Genomic DNA, 23,687 nt, shown 5'->3' with positions numbered 1-23,687 from the left:
GGCCTCGTCGTCCGTGGTATGCGGATCTGGTGAGGCATCTGGTGGCGGATCCTCTTCCTCTGCCTCTCGAGTGCGATCTTCTGACGCAGGGTCCCATTCCCATGTTCGACCCGTCTCCCTTTTGTCTTACGGCTTGGCTCTTGAAAGGGGCCGCCTGAGTAAGAAGGGATATTCCGACAAGGTGATCTCTACACTTTTGGGGTCCCGGAGGCTTTCTACCTCTCGGGCTTATGTACGGGTTTGGCGTCTGTTTGAGGAATGGTGCCGAGCGCGGGGAGTGGTCTCCTTTCGCGCTTCTCTGCCTAACATTCTGGAGTTTTTGCAGGATGGCCTGGATAGGGGCCTGGCCTGGTCTTCTCTTCGGGTTCATCTGGCGGCCCTGTCGGCTTTTCGGGGGCTGGTGACAGGTCAGCGTTTGTCAGCCATTCCTGATGTGATTCGCTTTCTTAGGGCGGCCAAGTTGCTCAGGCCTCCCATAAGGCCCTCGATTCCCTCTTGGGATCTCAATCTGGTTCTCTCTGTTCTAGTGCGCCCTCCTTTCGAGCCGTTGGATGGCTGTTCGTTGAAGGACCTTACGCTGAAGTCGGTCTTTTTGGTGGCCATTACTTCCGCTAGACGGGTGTCGGAGCTACAGGCTTTCTCTTGTAGGGCTCCCTTCCTGGAGTTTTCAAAGGAGCGGGTTGTTTTGCGGCCTGTTCCTTCCTTTCTGCCGAAGGTAGTTTCTCCTTTTCATGTCAATCAATCGGTGGTCCTCCCGGTCTTGGGTAGTCGGGAGGGTTCTTCTGAGCAACGACAGCTGCGCAAGTTGGATGTCGGTCGGGTCCTCCATGCTTATGTGCAGCGGACCCGGGATTTTCGGAGCTCCGATCATCTCTTTGTGCTTCTGGCGGGTCCTCGTCGGGGGGCTGGCGCTTCTAAGGCTACTATTGCGCGCTGGATCAAGGAGACGATCGCTTCCGCTTATCTTCTGAGTCAGAAGCCGGTTCCGGAGTTTCTCAAGGCTCATTCCACTAGGGGTCAGGCGGCTTCTTGGGCTGAGTCGTCGCTCGTGCCTCCGGTGGATATTTGTAAGGCTGCGGTTTGGTCCTCCTTGCATTCATTTGTTCGGCATTATCGGGTAGATGTTCAGGCGCGTCGGGACGCGGTGTTCGGTGAGCGTGTTCTGGTATCGGCCCTTCGGGGGTCCCGCCCGTGAGAGGGACTGCTTTGGTACGTCCCAATCGTAAAGTTAACCTCTACTGGTCTGGAGAGTGCTAAAGAAGGAGAAATTAGGTTCTTACCTGCTAATTTACTTTCTTTTAGCTTCTCCAGACCAGTAGAGGTCCCCACCCTGTCTGTTGTTGTTGTTGTTGGGGCTGTTGCGCGGGCAGTTTTTGGTTTTTGCTGCGGGTTCTAGTATTTTTCTAGGGCCGGGGAGAATTGAAGAACAGCGGCTGTGGCTCGGCTGGCTTAGCTGGCGAGCTGTGGGGACCTTCTTCCTTCGGGAATTTCTCCTCTGCATTTTCCAACAGCATTTTTTGGGTATGTTATTTGTTACTCCTTTCGGAGTATTGTTTTTTCTCTCTGTTGTTTCCAGTTCTTGGTTCTGCTTGGCTATTCGGCAGACTGAGGGAAATAGAGAGGAGGGGCTAGGATATACTGTCCCAAAGTTTTGTTTTCAGTCTCCACCTGCTGGTCATGATTAGATATATACCCAATCGTAAAGTTAACCTCTACTGGTCTGGAGAAGCTAAAAGAAAGTAAATTAGCAGGTAAGAACCTAATTTCTCCTTACTCTTGCTGTGTTGCAAGATTCGGTTCTTCAGCCTGCTCTTTTTAACGTTTTTGTAAACGTTATTGCTAAAGGGCTGTGTGGTAAGGTTTACCTATTTGTAGATGATATCCTAAATCTGCAATAGGGTAGACACCCCCTGATGTCGATAATATGAGGAGGGAGCTAATGAGGCTTGAAGAATGGTCCAAAATTTGGCAATTAAGATTTAATGCTTAAAAAGTACAGGGTCATGCATTTGAGCTGTAAAAACTTAAGGGAGCAGTGCACAAAAGAGGAGCGGGACTTGGGTGTGATTGTATTTGATGATCTTTAAGTGGCAGATTCGAATTGATTCACTTTGGTGAATTGATTCGTTATCTAAGAAAATCGGACTCCCCTACAGCGACCAGTACCTCCACCCCGGTGAGACTTGACATACCTCCAAGGCCTCCCAAAACAGCGAAGCTCTGAAAAGGCATGCTGCCTGCCTCACTGGGGCCTTCTTTCTGCCATATCACTGGTGACATCATCAGTGACACGGAAGAGGGAAGCCCTGGTGGGGCAGGCCATGAGGCAGCCCATTCAGATCGTTGCTGCTACTTTAGGAGGCCTCTGAGATAAGTCAGGTCTCATGTTGGAAGAGTCTGTGGGGTGCTGCTGCTGCACAGGGGGATGGGAGGGAGGGATGGAAAGCTGCTACATGGGATGGATGGGATGAGAGGAAAGCTGCTGCTCAGGGGGGATGGGAGGGGAGAGGAAGAATTGTTGGAGTGAAAGAGAGGAAGAGGGAGAAGGAGAAATCCTGCATATGGTAGAGGGGAGGAAGACATGCATGGAGAAGGGAGAGGAAGAAATGTTGGGCATAGGGTGGAGAGTAGGGAGAGATGGTGCATGCATCATAATGGAAGGGAGGAAGGGAAAGATGCTGCATGGAGGGGAATATAGAGGTTTGACTCAGGGCACAAGGCAGGGAGAGAGAGAGAGATGGCAGATAGCGGGAAAGAAACAGATGTTGGATATGGCAGTAGAATGTAGAAAAAAATAATTTTATTTTCTGTTTTGTGATTACAATATGTCAGATTTGAAATATGTATCCTGCCAGAGCTGGTGTTAGACAGCGAGCATGAGCTAGGACCTAACAGAGAGAAGAAAAGTATTTTTTGTTTATTTTGTTTACACCACAGCATGGGGGTAGGATGGAAAGATTACAAATTAACCCACCAGGACGTTTGAACAAAAATTCCCGATTGAGCAGGAAAATCAAATTGAAAAATCGATTCAATAGATCGAATCGAAAAAATTTTCCCTGAATTTGGCAGCCCTAATTAGGAGAGGAATAGCAAGCAGGAAAAAGGAGGTGATAATGCCTCTGTATAGGTCTCTGATGATACCTCATTTGGAATAACATTGTGTGCAGTTCTGGAAACTGCATTTTCAAAAAGATGTAAACAGGGTGGTTGGTTCAGAGGGGCAGCCACTGAACTAATTAGAGGTCTTTGTCCTAAAGCATATAGGAATAGACTTAAAGATCTCGGTATGTATACTTTGGAAGAAAGGTGGGAGAGGGTAGATATAGATATGTTCAAATAAACGTTGTGGTATAAATGTGTAGGTGGCGAGTCAATTGAAAGGAAACTTTGGAATGAGGGGGCTTAGGATGAAGGTGAAAGGGGTCAGACTCAGGAGTAATCTGAGGAAATATTTCTTCATGGAGAGGGTAGATAATTTGTGAAGTAGCCTCCTGATGGAGATGGAGACTGTATATAAATTCAAAAAAGTTTGGGACACATATTTAGGATATCTGAGGGAGAGGAAGAGATAGTACTTGTCACAGATACACCGTATTGTCTTTATCTGCCTTCATTTTTCTCGATTGGTCTCTAGCTTTTCCTTCACAACTAGGGCTCCTTTGGGTTTAGCCCAGGCCTTTTTGCTTTCTGTTACTATTTAAGCCTTTACCCCCACCTCTAGGAAGCCATTCAGTGCGTACATACTGTGTCATGCTACTGTTGAGTTGATAAAGGCAAAGATGTGAAAGGAAAGCCAGTTATCATTTGGGAAGACTTGCTGGTCTCCATAAAAACACGATGGCAGATTAAAGGCCAAATGGCCAGCTAGTCTGCCCATCCGCAACATCCACTATCCTTCATAAGCTATGTTGAGACGTGTCTGCCCTCTCCAACAGCATCAAGCCTAGTTCAAGAAGTACAACAGAGGGCCCGATATGCGAGTTTGTTCTTACTGGCCATGCAGTTTTGTTCATATCACAGGGTATAAAATCCCCTCTAAACTGTTAAATACCTGCATTTTTCTTAAATCAAATTGAATTATGCTCATGGGAGATTCACAATAAACTTCACCAAACCTACTTTTCATTCTCTAGCAAGTTATAAATAAAATGAATACAAGTTCTTGCCCACAACAAGTGTACATTAGCCTAGGTCACAGTTTGGATCAGACCAAGCATGGGCTTAGAATAGAACTAATATAGACTGACACGTGATTTGGATGAGTAAGATATGGATGGCATCTCGACTGAAACCTACTCTGATTTCCATGGCTACATCATCATTTTTGACTCACTAGAAAAAATGAAGGTCTGTTAGAGTTATCTTCTGGAGGTGTAATTGTACATGTCTGAAACGTCTTAGAATAGTCCAGAGTTGTTCAGAATGTGCTTATCTATCTCAGTAGTTCACCGAGACTTTATAGGCTATTTAATAAAAGGGCTGCAGCCACCCACCAACCTCAGATCTGGGCTATCTCATTCCATCAGGAATCTGCGTGGCATCTGAAAAATTGAAAGCATAAAATTTTTTTTTGTTGTTTTAAAGCACTTTGCTGACCATCGAGAATTGTAGAGCCAGACTGAGACCTGCTCATAAGGCACTGCCTTGGAGTTGTAACTTGCACTTTTGGAATCATTGAATAGGTTGGGGGGTGTAAGGAAAACAGGACGGTCAAAGAAGTCAGATTTGACTGACTTGGAAAAGAATGATGGCGGGAGAGCAACTTATACCTGGCAATAAGCTTCAGACTAAAGCTCACATGCTTAGGATGGAGACTAGGATTAATGGGTCACAAACAAAAAGGACAGTCCAGGGTTTCAAGAGAAAACATTGCAGGAGGATATGTAACTGGCACATAGGTTAAAGCCCAGCAATTTGTGAAAAGGCTTTGGTTGCATTCTGTAAAGAGCCAGAGAGTTTAAAATATAGTGAGGAGGAGCAGGACCTGGGTTCACCTGCCAGCTCAGGCTCTCCCTTCCCGGGTGAAAAGAAGTGAAGATGCAGCGAGTACTACTCTGCAGCCCCAGAGAGTAGTCTGTCATTGCATACATAGTGGTTGACTTGAGCCCATGGCTAGGGTTCCAGAAAGAGCCCCGGTTTACAATGACTGGGCAAAACGAGCTTAAAGGGGAAATAAGAGCCCAAAAGCGATTGGTTCTGATTAAACAGGAGGAGACAACCACACACAAAGTACAGCCAAGAAGACCTTGTCTCAAAAGTGGAGTTTCCTACTTGTGCTACATTCACTTTAGGTGTGGAGCAGGTCGGCTACTCTAGTGCTGAAATTTTTGTTTGGTTGACTGACCATAAGGCCATCCAGCATTTGTGATGTCTGGACAAAGAAAATAAGCATTTCTATAGGATCTTCACCATTTCTGCTGCCTTCAGACACAAAGGAACCTCTCAGGCTCGTAGCTAGAATAAATAGTGGCACACATTACTTGTAAGCGGTGTTGTTTTCCAGCAGAATACCAGATTTGTTCTGGAAATCTGATGATTGTGACTAGCTGAGTCTCAACAGGCACAACTTGCAAAACCTTGAACAAGACCTGCCAAGCTCTACCAAGGGTGAAGTGGCTGGAGATAAAGAGATGACACTTTACTAGTTGGAGTTAGGTCTGAGCCAAAAGAGGCCTCCTATTGAGATCTCTGTTGGAAACCCAAAATTTTGCATCACCTTCTCCAGTTCCTTCTAAATCTAGGCTGTTCACAGCCTTCTAGGCTAAAAGTGAAATCTTATGTCATTGATTTCACCTTTCTACCCAGTAAATCTCATTTTTGGATGTGGCAAGAATACGTTTGAGGTTGTCTTTTGGGAGATCCTCTTATCTGAGCTTGAAGCACACTGCCTACTTCCTACTCAGGAGAGGCGGTAATCAAAGGTGTCTTTCTCCATGTAGTCTGTCCAGGTGGAGGAGGGCATGCTGCGGTAGGGATCCAGGAGAATCCGAAAGCAGCGTACAATCAGAAGCCCCAGGAAGATAAACAAGAAGAAAACGAAGACAAAAGCTGCTTTCTGCTCCAAGGTCAGGGAGGTCCCGGGTAAGGCGGCTCCAGAAGCCGACAGGGTGGTGCTCAGAATGTCCTCCATCAAGATTCCTCACCTCAAATGGACATCTGTAGACACTTGTGTCAGTGTTGCACTCCTCTTCTTGTGGTACCTATGAGTACAAAGCAGAGTTCAGGGTGTTGGTTATGTAGAGGGTATGAATTTCTCTTTTTTTTTTTTTTTTAAATTTCTTACAAGATGGGGAAAGGCAGAGTGAGATGCAGCCTCGTTAAGGCACAAGATTCTTTCCATTGGAAAATTTGATTTATATTGGGTAATATGAAAAAGAAATCAGCTAATTTCTCATACTAATGAGCTACAAAAGGAACAAGTCATTTCTTCATGTTCATAAAAGCTGCTTAACTGTTAGACTATCAATTTATGGCCTTTGAAATAAACATATTTGCTGCTTACCCGGAGAAGCTATGGGGCTCTTTTCACTCCTACAGCTCATAATCGAAAATAAAATTCGTCTAAAAACCCGCTTAAATCAGCACTTGGATGATCAAAAAGACAGGGTTTTAGACGTATCTAAAACCAGCTTAGGCCTTTTGACTGCCTCTGTGCACTCAGGATGAAAAGGGGTGTTTTTGGAGAAGTGGGTAAGGCGGGATGTGGGCAGGCATAATCGATGTGGGCAGCAGGCATAATCGAAAAGTTTAACAGGTTGCCTGGATAGAACTTATACGTTTTGACTTAGACCAAGTCAAAACAGGTATAATTTGTAAAGCTGGATCAGTTTAGCGGTCCAGGCAATCCGTTTCTCTCCCCTCCCCCCCCCCAACGATCACAGCAGGAAGGATGCCCGGTTTCATGCTTCTCTAACTGGCGCTTATGACAGACACCGGTTAGAAAATTGTGATTTTAGGCAAAGGATGGGGAAAAATTTGTCCCCGTTTCATTCTCTAGTTCTGGGCTCTAAGAAGCTCTACTAATTCATCCTGGTGCTTTCTAATGAGTATAGGTAGGGGTTATGCATTTGATGTACAGTCTTTCTGTGGTCATCTCTGAACTACAGAATATAGGGATGTCTCGCATCAAGAGAACAGGAAGAAAATATTGCATGTCAGGAAGTTAGCTGCGTTTTTTGATTGTCCACCTCCAGAAACTCTGCATTGGCAAGAAGCAATTAGTATAAATCTGGCATCACTTCCATTATATGCAGCTGCTTCAGTTGCACTTCTGTTTCAAATTGGTTTGAGAAATGAGTGGCTGGGGAAAAAATGAAGCTCGAATCATTCTTCCTTATTGCTGCTGGAGCCTGCTGAGGCTTTGGTGTGATTTAAGGGCTAAAGTGGAGCGAGGACACACAAAACTCAGAAGTACTGGATTTCAATCATACTATCTATATACTGGGAATGAAAGGGGAGGTGCTGTTGCTGGGAGATTTCAACTCGCCTGATGTGGATTGGAGTGTCTGATCTGCAGAATCGGAAAGAAGCAGAGAGATTGTGGATGCCTGCCAATGTGATGAAATCTGTGAGGGGAGGAAGGACACTGGATTTAGTGCTCACTAATGAAGAAAAGGTGTCTAATGTCTTGGAGGGTACCTAACCAGATAACGGTGATCATTAAAAGATATGGTATGATATAAGAGCTAAAGAGGAGTGCAGATTAATGAATGACACGGGGACAAATTTTTCCCCCTCTCTGTGAGTTCTTTTCCTGTCCTCATCTGCACAAGCCTCAAATTTAAGAACATAAGAAGTTGCCTCTGCTGAGTCAGACCAGAGGTCCATCACACCCAACAGTCCGCTCCCGCGGTGGCCCATCAGGTCCATGACCTGTAGGGTGATCCTTTGTCTAAAACCCCTCAATCCCCTTTGTCCATCTATCTATACCCTTTCATAATCCTATCTCTACCTATATCCCTCAATCCCTGTATCCTTCAGGAATTTATCCAATCCTTCTTTGAAACCCTTTAATGTACTTTGTCCTATCACAACCTCCGGAAGCGCATTCCAGGTGCCCATCACCCTCTGAGTGAAAAAGAATTTCCTAGCATTGGTTCTAAACCTGTCCCCTTTCAATTTCTCCGAGTGTCCTCTTGTTCTTGTGGTTCCCAATAGGCTGAAGAATCTGTCCCTCTCCACCTTCTCTATGCCCTTCATGATCTTGTAAGTCTCTATCATGTCTCCTCTGAGTCTCCGCTTCTCCAGGGAGAGGAGCCCCAGCTTTTCTAACCTGTCTGCGTATGAAAGGTTTTCCATACTTTTTATCATTTTTGACGCTCTTCTCTGAATCCTCTCAAGTATCGCCATGTACTTCTTAAGGTACGGTGACCAATATTGGACAAAGTACTCCAGATGCGGGCGCACCATCGCACAATACAGCAGCATGAAGACTTCCTTCGTTCTGGTTGTCGTAAGTGTCCGAGGCTTGTGCAGTTAAGGCAGATCTTACAGGAATGGGGCAGGGACAGCGACAAAACTCACGGGGACGGGGAAATTGAGTTCCTGTGGGGATAGGGACAAATTTGTCCCTGTGTCATTCTCTAGTGCAGATACGAAAACTCAAAGCACTGGATTTCAAACATGCCAACTTTAGTAAAATAGGGGAGAACCCAAAGAAAGAGCTGATAGGATGGTTAGGTAGAGGAGAAGTGGTAGGAGGATAGTGGTCCAATCTGAAAGCAATGGATCTTCATATAAGAGAAAGAGTCAATGGCTTTCCAAACAAGTAGCTGAAAAAATAAAAGTAACAGAGGTGATGTTTAAGAAGCACAGAGAAATGCAACAAGAGAAACATGGAAAAGATTACCAGATAAAATTCAAAGTAGCAAAGGAAGAAATATGGCTGATAAAAGCACAGGCAGTAGAAAAGGTGGCTAGAGATGCAAAGAAGTGACCAAGGGAAAGTGGGAAGGCTAGAAATGGAATTGAAAAACTGGAAGATGCTGACACCTGCCATGTTGAAAGTGATGAGGAAAAAGCAGACATGCTCAAGAAACAAATACTTCTGTGTTCATGACGGAAAATCGTGGAGAAGGACCATGGTTGGCTACCAAGGATAAATATGGGAACGGAGTAGATATTGCATCTTTCGTGGAAGAAAGAATTTATGAACAACTTGAAAACTGAAAGTGGACAATACTACGCGTATGGGTCCAGATGGGATATATTCCAGAGAATTCATGGTGTGGAGTCTCTTAAGGATTTATTTAATAAATCCTTGGAGATGGGAGATGCTCCGCAGTATTGGAGATGAGTGGATGTGGTCTCTCTCCACAAAAGGGACAAGGAACAAGTGGAAAATTACAAGCTGGTAAACTTCAGTAGTTGCAAAAATAATGGAGACACTGCTGAAGGAAAGAGTAGCAAATGTCCTAGAATCCAACAGGTCGCAAGATCCAAGGCAATATGGTTTTACAAAAAGAAAATCCTGACAAATCCGATTGACTTTTACTGGGTGCAGAGAATTGGAATGAGGAGCCATGCTAAGTGTAATATACTAGGATTTTGGCAAAGCCTTTGACACAGTTGCTCACTGGAGGCTCATAAATAAACTGAGAGGGCTGAACTTAGGACCTGGAATGAACGGGATTGGAAACTGGTTGGCTGACAGATGACAGTGGGTGGTGGTAAATGGAATCCACTTGAAGGAAAGGGAAGTGAGTAGTGAAGTGCCTCACTGGAGCCGATTATATTTAATATATTTATGAGCATTTATGAAACTCTTTGGGGTTCTGGAATCTTTGGTTACTCTTTGGGATTCTGGAATGTTGCTACTCTTTGGGTTTTGGCCAGGTACTAGTGACCTGGATTGGCCACCATGAGGACGAGCTATTGGACTTGATGGACCATTGGTCTTACCCAGTAAGGCTAATCTTATGTTCTTATGAGTGACATTACTGAAGCATTAGAATGAAAAGTTTGCCTTTTTTGCAGATGACACGAAGATTACTAATAGAGTGGACGCCCTGGAAGGTGTAGAAAACACGAGAAGAGATCTACAAAAATTAGAAGAATGGTCTAAGGTCTGGCAATTAAAATTTAATGTGCAGAAGTACAGAGTGATGCATTTTGGATACATAAATCCAAAGATGATGTATGAACTAGGAGGCAAGAGGGAAAGCCCAAGAACAGATCTGAATCAGTGAGTCCAATTTTTTTTTTCAAATTGAATCAATTTAGCCAGACTGAATTGGTGAATCGTTTCGAATTGTGAATCGGGCAGCACTACTCAGCAGAATTGCCTTATCCCAGGTCTCTCAGAGTAAGGATTTGAAAATGGGAAAAGAAAAACAGGAGAAGGGAAAATCATACTTGTGCAGGGATTTTGTAGTGGTCTTCAACTTGATTTTCTTGTAAATGACCTCTCCTTTATCAAGTTAAGTTCTTTCAAGAGGATAGGTGCAGATGTATGCTTTACCTTTCCTCTTCCAAACTTCGGTGCAGATTAGGAAATTTGCATAGGACTACTTATGACTCCAGAAAGAGAAAGGAATTGAATCACTAGCCAGACCCTAGATATTATCTGGGGGTACATAAGAATAGCCATACTGGGTCAGACCAATGGTCCATCAAGCCCAGGAGCCAGTTCTCATGGTGGCCAATCCAGATCACTAGTACCTGGCCAAAACCCAAGGAGTAGCAACATTTCATACTACTGATACAGGGCAAGCAGTGGCTTCCCCCATGTCTTTCTCAATAACAGACTATGGACTTTTCCTCCAGGAACTTGTCCAAACCTTTCTTAAAACCAGCTACGCTATCCGCTCTTATCACAACCTCTGGCAACGCGTTCCAGAGCTTAACTATTCTCCGAGTGAAAAAAAAATTTCCTCCTATTGGTTTTAAAAGTATTTCCCTGTAACTTCATCGAGTGTCCCCTAATCTTTGTAATTTTTGACAGAGTGAAAAATCGATCCGCTTGTACCCGTTCTGCTCCACTCAGGATTTTGTAGACTTCAATCATATCTCCCCTCAACCGTCTCTTTTCCAAGCTGAAGAGCCCTAACCTTTTTAGTCTTTCCTCTTACAAGAGGAGTCATCTTGGCCGCTCTTCTTTGAACCTTTTCTAATGCCAGTATATCTTTCTTGAGATAAGGAGACCAGAATTGAACACAATACTCCAGGTGAGGTCACACTATGGAGCGATACAAAAGCATTATAACATTCTTAGTTTTGTTAACCATCCCTTTTTTAATAATTCCTTGCATCGTGTTTGCTTTTTTGGCCACCACCACACTTTGAGCGGAAGGTTTCATCGTATTGTCTACGATGACACCCAGATCCTTTTCTTGGGCGCTAATCCACAAGGTGGACCCTAGCACCCGGTAACTGTGATTCGGGTTATTCTTCCCAATGTGCATCACTTTGCGTTTGTCCACATTAAATTTCATCTGCCACTTGGACGCCCAGTCTTCCAATTTCCTAAGGTCTGCCTGCAATTTTTCACAATCCGCATGCGTTTTAACAACTTTGAACAGTTTAGTGTCATCTGCAAATTTAATCACCTCTCTTGTTCCAATTTCCAGGTACAGGTAAAGGTACTGGATGGCACTGGAAAAAGAGCAGCCCTCCCCTTCCTATGACCTCACCAGAATCAGTAAGGTTCAAAGGTCTCCCAGTCGTGTCCCTTTCTGCTCAAGGAACCCCACCCTGCAGTCCTAGAATGACTGGAAGGCAAACCACTGTGGCAAAGAGAATCCAGCTACATATACACAAGCAGAAACAGCAGTGTGCATGGTACAACCCTTGACGGATCCATGCGAGATGCACACATGTGTAATCTACTTGTACCTGTATACTTACACATGCAATCTGATTTGTATACACATTTCTAGGATCTGCTTAAATATCTATTCCTGGCTCCACGAGTGTGGTCATGCAGAGGCTGAAGACATGTTTGCAAGGTTCAATTTCTCCTTGCCGCTCCTTCCTTCCTGTAGAACAGCAGTGATGTTCTCTGCATCCAGATATTCCTACCTGGAGCTCCCGCTGCTCTGTTTTATATTGCCGTTGCCTGTTCTGCTCGGTCTAAGAAAGGAAAGTGTCGCCTCAGAATTAAACATGTAAAAAGAGCAGGTGAGGCATGCAGCTTGCAAATCTCCCCCAAACCCAGGCGTGAAAATCTAGCAATCACTGACCCTACCCCATGCCTCAGACCCAGTACTTACTGCCTTTAAATGAACAAGCACTATTACCTGTTGGTAAGAAAATCAGGGCTTGGTTGACTGGACTTTTGCTCCCTCCTTTGCTGGCTCCAGAGACTCCACTTTAAGCAGGGTGAAGCTTCTTCCCACCTGGTAGATCCAGCCAAAAGACCTGGTCCCCTTTCAGCCCGAAAGCTTTTCCTGCTGCGCCTGCCCCCTGCTCTCGCCTCTAGAGGTCCTTCCTCCCAGGGATGTTCAGATGCTTCATAGCAGTGTCTGGATTGCCTGTGGCAACCGGTAGCCATAGCAACGCCAGAGGCAGCTGAGATGCTCTTTTGGACAGACTGATGCTTGAGAAATGGCCATCATCCGTCTGCCAGGCTAGGGTGGCCAGGGCGGCCCTTCAAACTCCGGCCGGCTGCTTTGTTAATAGCAGAGCCTCAAGCATGCACTGCGCAGGTGACGACAGGCTGCCTCCACGGCCAGAGGAGCCAGGAACCCCCCCATCTGTGGCTTATTACGTGGCATTCAGGGGTTTCCCTGCTGAGCAGTCAGTAAAATTCTCCAGATCTGAGTTGCTAAAGGCTCAAGGAAGGGAGCTGGGTGCGCTGCATATAGCCAGAGAAGGGACAGTAATCTAGGCGAAGCCCTCAATGGTCCCCCCTTCTGTTTTCTTGAAGCGCAGTAAGACGGTGGGGGAGGGAGGGGTTGAAAGATGCTCTTGCAGAACTTGCTTTAGCGCAACAAGCGGATTCCTTCCAGCACAGCTGGGCTGGTCCAGAGTTTGCCGCTGTGCATATCCCATGGTTCACTATTCCTAGGAACGCAGCTCAAGAATAATCTAGTCTTTTGGTTCACTTAAGCTGTAAAAATTCTGCGATGAGAGGGGCAGTGTGCTATGTATGAGATGACTAGAGAGAGCTTGGGGAAGGCAGCCATTTCCCTGACCCGTTTCTCCCTTCACCTCTTCTCATCCTGCTCCCTCCCCAGCTCAGTGGGAGGACCAAAGGAACTAGGCACAGCTGACCCACACTTGTATTTCATCCATTTTTAGCTCCCCTCCTCCTCCATGGAGTTTTGCATCCTGGGGTAGGGTTACCATATGGCTCCAGAAAAAGGAGGATGGATTGAGCCATCCGGGGTTTATTTCCACCGTAAGCAATGGAAGTAAGGACACATTGAGACATCTGGGTTTTACTTCCATTGAAAGCAATGGAAGTAAAACCTGGATGTCTCAATCTGGCCTCCTTTTTCTGGACCACTAATAATTTATTTAGAGGCCAAAACGTGAAACTAATAGTAAATATATTAAAAATGCGTTTTGTTAATTTCAGTTATAAGCAGGGATTCATTCAGACCAAAAAACATATAATAAAGCTGACATACTGAAAATCAAAAAAGATGAAAAGGAGAAAAATAAACCTCAATTGAGGGTCGTTGGGACTACACAAGTGCCCAACCATCCACTCATCATCATCAGATGAGTGTATTTTTTCACTATTTCAGACATATGCTGCATATCTCTAAAAACTGCTTATACTGATTATATTCAGCTGTAGTCCTCGCCAATTAATGTAGTTAAGCTTGGGATTCAGGCCTTGTTCATTGCTTGACATTTAAATTGAAATTATATACACATAAAAAAGACTGTGAAAAATAACAAAAAGAAGACCTCGTGTGAATGAAAGATATGAAAAGTGATTATTTATACATGTTTTGGAGTTTTTTATAAACCCGTGATGATGAGTGGATGGTTGGGCACTTGTGTAGTCCCAACGACCCTCAATTGAGGTTTATTTTTCTCCTTTTCATCTTTTTTGATTTTCAGTATGTCAGCTTTATTATATGTTTTTTGGTCTGAATGAATCCCTGCTTATAACTGAAATTAACAAAACGCATTTTTAATATATCTCCTTTTTCTGGAGCCATAGGGTAACCCTAATCCTGGGCAGCTGACCTCTTGTCCCCCCCCCCCCCCCTCTAATTGTGAATCTGCCCTATTTGTCTGCAAGTTTCTCATGTATATGCACTGTGAATATCATTAAAACCTGTGGGATTACCATGACAGTTTGGGACCCAAAGGTGTACACTGAGCAGCTGGCTCTGATCTTGCAAAACAGCATCTCAGGGCCTGGTTCTGCCCCAGTGCGTGCAATGACTTGAATTCTTGCTTTGCATCGCAAAAAAGCAGGAACAATGTCTCCCTGCATGCAAAGTGGCAAATGCAGGACTGGCTCAGTCTGACTTGGGTGACCTGGAGTCAAGCACTCGGCACAAGTTTATAGAATGAGGGGGTGCATGGGAGTGAAGGAGTGGCCTAGTGGTTAGGGCTGCAGCCTCAGCCCAGCACTGCTCCTTACAACCCTGGGCAAGTCACTTAACACTCCCATTTCACCCGGGTACATTTGAGCCCACTGGGGCAGAAAGGGAGAAATACTAGAGTACGTGAATGTAAACAAAAAATAAATAAACATGACTAGACCTTCAAAACTCCCTTTGACATGCTCTGGCACTCCACATAGTGAGTCTGTCCTGGAATAAACCACTTAACTGGACATATAAGAGCCAGGTCCTGGCTTCACAGAAAGAGGAAGTAGGCGGGACCCAGCAGAGAGGAAGGCTCGATGCCGGCAGAGCAGCGAATAGTGAATGCTGCCACTGCTGGAAGAAGATCACGATGCTGGCCCTCGGAGCACCCCTTATGGGCTGCACCTAGGACAGACCATTTCCCTCCGCTACCCACCAGCCCCTTGGTATGCCACTGTCCCCAAGTCCAATTTCAGGCACTGTTGAGGGAGCAGCATTTTGCTGCCATGCTGCCTACCTGCTGGTCGTCTCTCTCTGCTGCTCTCCTTCCTGGCATCTAATCCTTTCATCCTCTTCCCCTCCCCTTTATTGGCATTTCCCCCCCCCCCCCCACCTCCCACCTCTACTTTTAGATTTGTTGGTGGCTGGATGCAGTATTCCAGGTGGGGGCGTACCATGGCCCGGTACAGCGGCATGATAACCTCCGATCTGTTTGTGATTCCCTTCTTAATCATTCCTAGCATTCTGTTTGCCCTTTTCGCCGCCGCCACACATTGCGTGGACAGGTTCATTGACTTGGGGTGTTTTATGTACAACACCTCGTGCGTCTGGTAGCCTTATAGAAATAATAAATAGTAGTAGTAGTAGTATTTCCCCAAGCCATCTCAATAATGGTCTATGGACTTCTCTTTTAGTAAATTATCCAAACTGGTTGTTTTTTTTTTTTTAAAACCCTGCTAAGCTAACTGATTTCACCACATCTCTGGCAACAAATTCACCCATTATATATGCTAGAGCTTTATCATGAAGAATCAAAACTACCATTACATAGATTTTTGAAACTCACCTTAGCCTCAAGAGGCAGCCAGTGCAATAACAATAATAACAATAATAACAGTTTATATACTGCAGGACTGTGAAGTTCTATGCGGTTTACAATAATTAAAAGATGGTACAACTTGAGTGGAAAACAGAGTTAAGAGCTAGTGATTAACAGGTATAGATTAACATTTATTTTGGAGTAAGAATTGTACAGGTTAGCTGCCTAAATACTTCAGGAACAGATATGTTTTTAGGCGTTTCCTAAATTCCCCATAAGTAGTAGGCGTAAGCAATTGTCAAAGGTGATATCCTATCAAATTTAGGCACCATAACAATCTGGCTGCCATATTCTGCAGTATTTGCAGTTTCTTTAGTAGACCTTTGTGGCACCTTACATAAATTAAATTACAATGGTGTAAGAGCCTCTTTTGCAAAGCTGTGGTAGTGATGCTTCCGCGGTAAATGCACCGAAGGCCACAGGAATTGCATGACCCTGGCTTTGTAAAAGGGGCCCTAAGTGTGCCAAAGTAAGTGTCTGCGCAACTATTCAATAAATTTCAAGCCCAAAGGCTCTGATTCGACAAAAAGCACCTACGATCAGACGTCAGAGGGAGAGCCGACGCTAATGCAAGCAGCAGATTAGAGCTGCTGCTCGCGCCAGTGAAGAGATAACACTGCCTCCATTATATGCAAATCTCTTTCATGCATATTTATTGTGGATATCCTGAAAATCTGACTGGCAAGGGGGTAGTCCAGAACAGAGTCGAGAAACACTGATCTAGCCCAGTATCCCATCTTTACACTGGCCAATCCAGGTCACAAGTACCTGGGAAAAAATCCAAATAGTAGCAACATTCCAAAATTGTCAAACGCGTAGCAAGACTCGGAATCTCATAAAGTAGCCAGGTTCCGGAACCCAAAAGTGTAGAAACATTCCATACAGAATCCCAAAGAATAGCAAGATCCTGGAATCCCAAGAGAGTAACAAGATTCTAGATTCCCAAATAGTAGCAACATGCCATGCTACTGTTCCAGGGCAAGCAGTGGCATCCCCCAGGTCTGACTTAATAGCAGACTATGGACTTTTCCTCCAGGAACTTGTCCAAACGCTGCACATAGTGTGCCATCTTTCAAAGAGAGTGCACGCGATGACTTTGCTAGCCAAGTGAAAATGAATGAAACAAACATTCCCAGAAATGAGCGCAACCAAAGAAAAAGACAAGTGAGATGTCTGAATCCACCAATGGTATTTTTATTAGCATCAAGAGTCTCTGTATAGTTGTTTGTCCCATCAACAGAGTCTGAAATGACATCTTTCTCTCTCCCCATCCCCACTGCATCACAAGACATGCTGTGTTTTTTGCGCATCCTTACTTTTGTAGCAATGCCAAATGCATGGCCACTAGGTGGCAGTACAACCCTAGCAATGAGCAAATTGCCGCTTGGGGGACAGTAGAGGATAGATTTACAGGGGATCTGTGGGGAAAAATGTGGCACCAAGTTCCTGAGTTCATTAAAAAAAAACTGTGCAGGGTCCTGATTTTATAACAGGATGCCTATGTGAAGTATTTCAGGCAATAGAGGCGTCTTTATGCTTTTATCATTCTGAAGTGGTGAGGAACTGCGGGCATTTTTCTGCCCCCGCTAGACTGACAGTCTAAGGTTCCCTTTTACAAAGCTGTGGTAATGCGTCCTGATGTGGCGAATGCCCGTAGGAACTGGATGGACTGGGTCGTGCGGGACTTGCTACGGTGGCTTGTAAATGTGGCCCTAAGTTACTACTTGAGGCAACTGAAGGTTAAGTGACTTACCCCAGATCACAAAGAGTCGCGGTGGGATTTGAACTGGGCTCCCTGATTCTCAAGTGGCTGCTCTAACATTATGCTGGACCTGTAATGTGCGATGGCTCCACATAATGTGTATACGTGCATTTTATAAAGACACGCTTGCAGACAGCATATGTTTAGGTATGCACGTGCAGCATGGGACAATTTCATAAAAGTCCATTTTTGCCTGAATCAAAAAACTGAATGGTGTGCATTTTATTAACTTCAATTGCTTGTGGGGATTTCCCAGAAGTGATGTCATGATGACTTGTGGTCTTAAATCTGGGCGTCAGTTTGGAGCCAATAGTGCAACGGAATTAGAGTTTAACAAGAGTAGTGAAAATTTTCCCTGACGCAGCCACATGTTGGCAAAACAAGAGCCTTGTTGGAATATGATTTTTTTTTTTTTTTTAAATCATTGGTGCTGTGGATCGAGCGGAGGTGTAATAGCGACTTGAATAACAGCGGTTCGGTGAATTACAGCGTTTTTGAAGACAACGCTAGCATGTCAAGATAAGTTTTTTGTAACTTTTGTCTTGTTGATTTTCCCTGTGCACAGTGGTGGGTGTATAGCCCATATTGAAAGATACATTTTTCTAACATGGGTTTTTGTGCCTGTGATATGTAATTAAAACGGTGAGAAATTCAATTGGATTGCTGCCCCTTTTTGAATACAGTTGAGGCTTTTTCTCCACTGATTATTAAATGCGTGTTTTACAGGATAGCCCTACCACTTGGCTAATAACATTTTGGGGGGTTTGATAAATTTATTACTGTTATTATTTTTTTTTTCTTGAGAGATATTTAAATACCTACGTGGCATAAATGCACATGAAGTGAGTCTCTTTCATTTGAAAGAAAGCTCTGGAATGAGAGGGCATAGGATGAAGTTAAGAGGTGATAGGCTCAGGAGTAATCGTAAGAAAATACTTTACATTTGTTGTTTTCTGTTCAGGTAATTAACTTATAAATCCCCTCTTTTACTAAGGCTGACGTGTCCATTATATTATATGAACGAACCCTGCTTCCAAAGTCTTCCATCCCCGTGGGAGTCCCGTGGGTTAGGGGGGATTCCCACGGGACCCCCGCGGGACCCGCGGGATTCCCGCGATCCCCGTTCCCGTGCAGACCTCTAATTTGGAGAGATGGAAACTGGATCAGTTCTCAGCTTGGCACACTCCTGAAGAGAGGGGTGGTCGCTGTCATCCTATCACTTTTAACAAGTTTACAGTAGTCTATAATATCATTAACAAACCTTTGGTTCTGTGCTTGTCTGGTAACCACACAGCCGCCCGTGAAATTGCATAATCCGACCGTTTTTTAAATGTTTGGACTTAAGAAGTAATTTCAAGTTGATCCCTTGAGCGTCATCAGTCTTCTGCTAAGTGCTCTATATCATCTTGTAATGGGATTGGCAAACCATCCAGAACCTAATGTTGTGAAAGCAATTTCCTAAATCTCTGCCTTCCCACCCTTCTGTAAACAACAGTGTCAAAATGAGTAAAGCTTTCTTCATTTGACCTTGCTGGATGTCCTTGCTTGGAAGACCGAGCTAATATTTCTCATGGCGTCTTTCCAATCTCCTTCCTCCTTACCTGCATATATGTATGTATAATACACACATTTCTATTTCCGAAGTCATCCTGAACATTTGATGAGCTCTGCGACCATATGACTGAAAACAGGATAGAAAAATGGCTGCTCTACAGAAAGGCAATGGGGAGTCGTCAACTTGAGTTTATCATCAACCCTGTGGGCTGCTCTTTCACTATGGCTTTGCAAAGCAAATAGGGACTGACATTTTGGTTGTATATTGAGAAAAAACATCAGCGCCTATTTCTTCTAACTCAGGAGGCCACAGCAATCTTCTCAGGGCAATAATTAAACTCTTTGGTTCTGGGAAATACGAAGGGGGTACTTAAAAGTTCTTGGGCCAACCAAGAAGAGAATGACGTGTGTTTGGTTCAATCAATGATTTGAAACAGTGTCAAAACATAGAATTTCGTTTCTGCAAATTGGCACTTAACGAAATAAGATAACGCTCTTTTCAGCTCCAGTGGCAAAATAATGCTCAGAATTTAGGAAGTTGGTTGTTTGGGCCAAGATCTTTCAGCACCCCCTCTTACAGGGCCTTATTCCAAAAGACTTTTCTCCTATGATGTGTCTCATACTTTGACAGGAGTATCTAATATAATAAAAGCCTAAGCTGCGCATGTGCACTCTTAACTGCGTGCTCCTGTTTTCTGTGTGCTGTAGGTCCCCGCAGGTAGGAGTGCACATGTGCAGCTTAGGGTTTTATTGGCTTCAGGCGGTGCGGCGGCTGTCGACGGAGGGCAGAAAGCACATGATGAACTGGGGCGGGACCTAAGGCCCGCAGTTTGTCAGAGGAGCAAGAGGGACTGAGCACCCCTCCTGCTCGCAACTTTTAGCGGTAAGGGGAGGGGGAAGGGAGGAAAAACTGGACAGGGGGGATATTAAATAAAGGGAGAAGGGCTTCTGCTGGATAAGGGGAGCAGTGAAGGGGTGGTGGTGGACACAGGGAAGGTAAAAGGAAGGGAGAATGGGTGGACAGCCGAGGAAAAAGAAAGACAGAAAGAAAGAAAGCGGCTAAGGAGAGAGAGAGAGAAAGAAATAAAGACACACACACACACGTTATTCTAGCACCCGTTAATGTAAGACTAGTGATACATATTATTGGGAATACTCTGAGATACGAGATATGCCAAAATATTTTCTACCCAACACATAAGCAGTATTATTCAGCAGGAAGAAAGGCTGAGAAAGATGCTCCACGAGATCCATCTGACTCCACTCACTCTTCTCTCCAAGCATGGAGGAAGGGGAAGTGAATTCTCTGATTCTAAACTAAACTAAACTAAACTAAACCTTAGGTTTGTATACCGCGCCATCTCCACAAGCGTAGAGCTCGGCACGGTTCACAGGGTTAGGTTGAAAAGGAGCTACAATGAAGGGTTATAGGAAAGGAGCTAGGAAGATAAAGAGGGACAGGGTACCAAAGAGCGGGATGTGTTAGATTTTTGAAAAGAGCCAAGTTTTCAGGTGTTTGCGGAAGGATTGGAGGGAACTTTCTGGGGGTATCATGCCTTAAAAATGAACAAAGACGACTCGTCATCAAAGCCACCCAACTGCCACATTCAATCTCCGCACTCCAAGGTAAATAACCTTTCTGGAGCCCTCTTTGTGTCATTGCTTAATTCTTTTTAATAACATTTTTTTAAAAAAATGTCATTTCCATAATACAGTTTTAAAACCTAGAGCTCTCGTAGAAAGCAAGATATGACAAGTACAAACAAAGGTGGAATAAAAAATAGTTTTGCAGGTCACGGGAATAGATACAGCTATTTACAAGCCTATGGCCCCTGGGTACTACAGCAGGAGCTGGTGCCTGAAGCAGGTCATTCATTATTAAGATGAAAGAGGCAGGATATTGGCATGAAATGCATCTGTATAAGGTTTATATACTCCATTGCCACACCATATTCGTTCTGGTAGATATCCCTCTAATTCTATAAATTTGCATGCCTGAAGTTGCAACAAGCACACAGTCGGTTGCATGTGTAACTTAATAATTAGATGCTAATTGGCCTGAACAACGAATTATTGGCTGTTAATTGGTATTAACTGGCACTCAAAGGCAATGATGTTACTATTCTACAAGGTGTGCGTTTGAATTTCAGAGTGTGTGAATGCAAGGGCATGGACCTGGGTCAGACAGTTTTGGGCGCAGGTTACAGAATACTAATTAAAGAGGTTAGGGCTCCTCAGCTTGGAAAAGAGATGGCTGAGCAGAGACATGATTGAAGCCTACAAAATCCCGAGTGGAGTAGAACGGGTACAAGTGGATCGATTTTTTTACTTTGTCAAAAATGACAAAGACTAGGGGACACTCGATGAAGTTATAGGGAAATAGTTTTAAAACCAAGGGGAGGAAATATTTCCTCACTCAGAGAATAGTTAAGCTCTGGAACTTGATGCCAGAAGTTGTGATAAGAGCGGTTAACGAAGCTGGTTTAAAAAAAAAAAAAAAGGTTTGGACAAGTTCCTGGAGGAAAAGTCCATAGTCTGCTACCGAGACAGACATGGAGGAAGCCACTGATTGCCCTGGATCGGTGCCATAGAATGTTGCTAATATTTGGGTTTCTGCCAGGCAGTGACGTAACAAGGGTAGGAGGTGCCCCCTGTGCTTTCTTCTCTGCCCCCTCCAGCTCCTTCTGTGCCCCACATGCCACGCTTGCACTCTCCCTTCCCATCCCTGTAGCTTTAAATCTTCACCAGTGCGAGCAGCTCCTCCGGCCTGCTGCTTGCGCCAGCATTGGCTTTCCCTCTGACGTCACTTCCTGGCCCCATGACTCGGAAGTGATTTCAGAGGAAGGTGTGAAGATTGGCTCCCTATCAATCACAGAATTACGTATAAACTAGCGCTAATCACATTTAACATCCAACAATTCAACGTCCCACTGTTTCTAGATAAGAGTATTTACCACTTACAATTCATTTTGTACTCTACGATCAGAGGATAAAAACCTTCTAACAATTCCATCCTTGAGGATAACACCAGGCGCAATACGCATTTTCCTGTTACAGCTCCCCAAATTTGGAACCTATTTGCAGCCTGGGTAAAGGAGGAAAAAAACCTTGACAAGTTTAAAGGGAAATTAAAAAGTTACCTATTTAGGGATGCTTTTTAATAATTCATCTCCGTATTAGTAGGACATCAACTCATATGAAGGCATAGCACGACCAGCGTTATTCCCATTTGGGTTTTTCCCCCTTTTTCGTTCTCTTTCCTATATTGATTGTAGTTCTTCCTCTCATTTGCAATAAGTCAGCATCATCCCAAAATTGTCTGCCGCCCCTCTTTTTTCTGTTGTTTTTTTTTTAAATTTTTGCACCAAGCTTTGAATTTATGAAAAAGTGATTTTATCAAATTTTAAATAAACTTGATAGCAATGGGGCAGAGTAACGGATGCTGGGTGGACTTCTACAGTCGGTGTCCCACATCAGGAGCAAGCGTGCATTCATTACCTATCTCTGGGGGAGGGGAAGACATCTTGTAGGGAAACGTAGCAAGCGACACGAAACATTGTCTTCTTGATAAGCATCACTGTTGGACTGGATGGACCATGCAGGTCTTTATTAGAGAATGACATGGGGACACATATTTCCCTGTCCCTGCAGGAACTCAATTTCCCCGTCCCGTCCCCATGAGTTTTATCGCTGTAACCTGCCTTAACCGCACAAGCCTCGAACACTTAGGATTCAAAAGTGTTTGAGGCTTGTGCAGATGAGGACGGAGCTTAGGCATTGGTGGAACGAGGCATTATGACATCACAAGCTGAGCTCTAGAACATTGCTACTTAGGATTTTAAAGGGTTTGAGGCTTGCGCAGATGAGGACGGAGCTTAGGCATTGGTGGAATGAGGCATTATGACATCACAGTCTGAGCTCTAGAATGTTGCTACTTAGGATTTTAAAGGGTTTGAGGGAGATGAGGACGAAGCTTAGGCATTGGTGGAATGAGGCATTATGTCATCACAGTCTGAGCTCTAGAATGTTGCTACTTAGGATTTTAAAGGGTTTGAGGCTTGTGCAGATGAGGACGGAGCTTAGGCATTGGTGGAACGAGGCATTATGACATCACAAGCTGAGCTCTAGAACGTTGCTACTTAGGATTTTAAAGGGTTTGAGGCTTGTGCAGATGAGGACGGAGCTTAGGCATTGGTGGAACGAGGCATTATGACATCACAAGCTGAGCTCTAGAATGTTGCTACTTAGGATTCGAAAGAGTTGGAGGCTTGTGCAGATGAGGACCGAGCTTAGGCATTGGTGGAACGAGGCATTATGACATCACAAGCTGAGCTCTAGAACGTTGCTACTTAGGATTTTAAAGGGTTTGAGGCTTGTGCAGATGAGGACGGAGCTTAGGCATTGGTGGAACGAGGCATTATGACATCACAAGCTGAGCTCTAGAATGTTGCTACTTAGGATTCGAAAGAGTTGGAGGCTTGTGCAGATGAGGACCGAGCTTAGGCATTGGTGGAACGAGGCATTATGACATCACAAGCTGAGCTCTAGAATGTTGCTACTTAGGATTCGAAAGGGTTTGAGGCTTGTGCAGATGAGGACGGAACTTAGGCATTGGTGGAACGAGGCATTATGACATCACAAGCTGAGCTCTAGAATGTTGCTACTTAGGATTCGAAAGGGTTTGAGGCTTGTGCAGATGAGGACAAAGCTTGCAGGAATGGGGCAGGGACAGGAAAAGAACTCGCCGGGACAGGAAAATGAGTTCCCACGGAGATGG

At 44.5% G+C, this 23,687-nt stretch overlaps 1 protein-coding gene across 1 annotated transcript; it reads right to left on the bottom strand.

Moving 5' to 3' along the window:
• Positions 1-5,858: 5,858 nt before the first annotated feature.
• On the bottom strand, positions 5,859-22,586 carry LOC117349857 (cortexin-3-like). The gene is made up of 2 exons (XM_033923490.1): positions 21,872-22,586; positions 5,859-6,203 (listed from the first exon to the last, which is right to left on the bottom strand). Exon 2 carries the CDS (start codon positions 6,131-6,133, stop codon positions 5,903-5,905), a length of 231 nt encoding a protein of 76 aa, XP_033779381.1. The 5' UTR covers positions 6,134-6,203; positions 21,872-22,586; the 3' UTR covers positions 5,859-5,902.
• Positions 22,587-23,687: the final 1,101 nt, after the last annotated feature.

The sequence above is a fragment of the Geotrypetes seraphini genome, chromosome 16, assembly GCF_902459505.1.
Source record: "Geotrypetes seraphini chromosome 16, aGeoSer1.1, whole genome shotgun sequence".
Classification (NCBI taxonomy): Eukaryota; Metazoa; Chordata; class Amphibia; order Gymnophiona; family Dermophiidae; genus Geotrypetes; species Geotrypetes seraphini.
The sequence above is the reverse complement of the archived record's forward strand: the minus strand, read 5'-3'. Positions and strand labels throughout refer to the sequence as shown.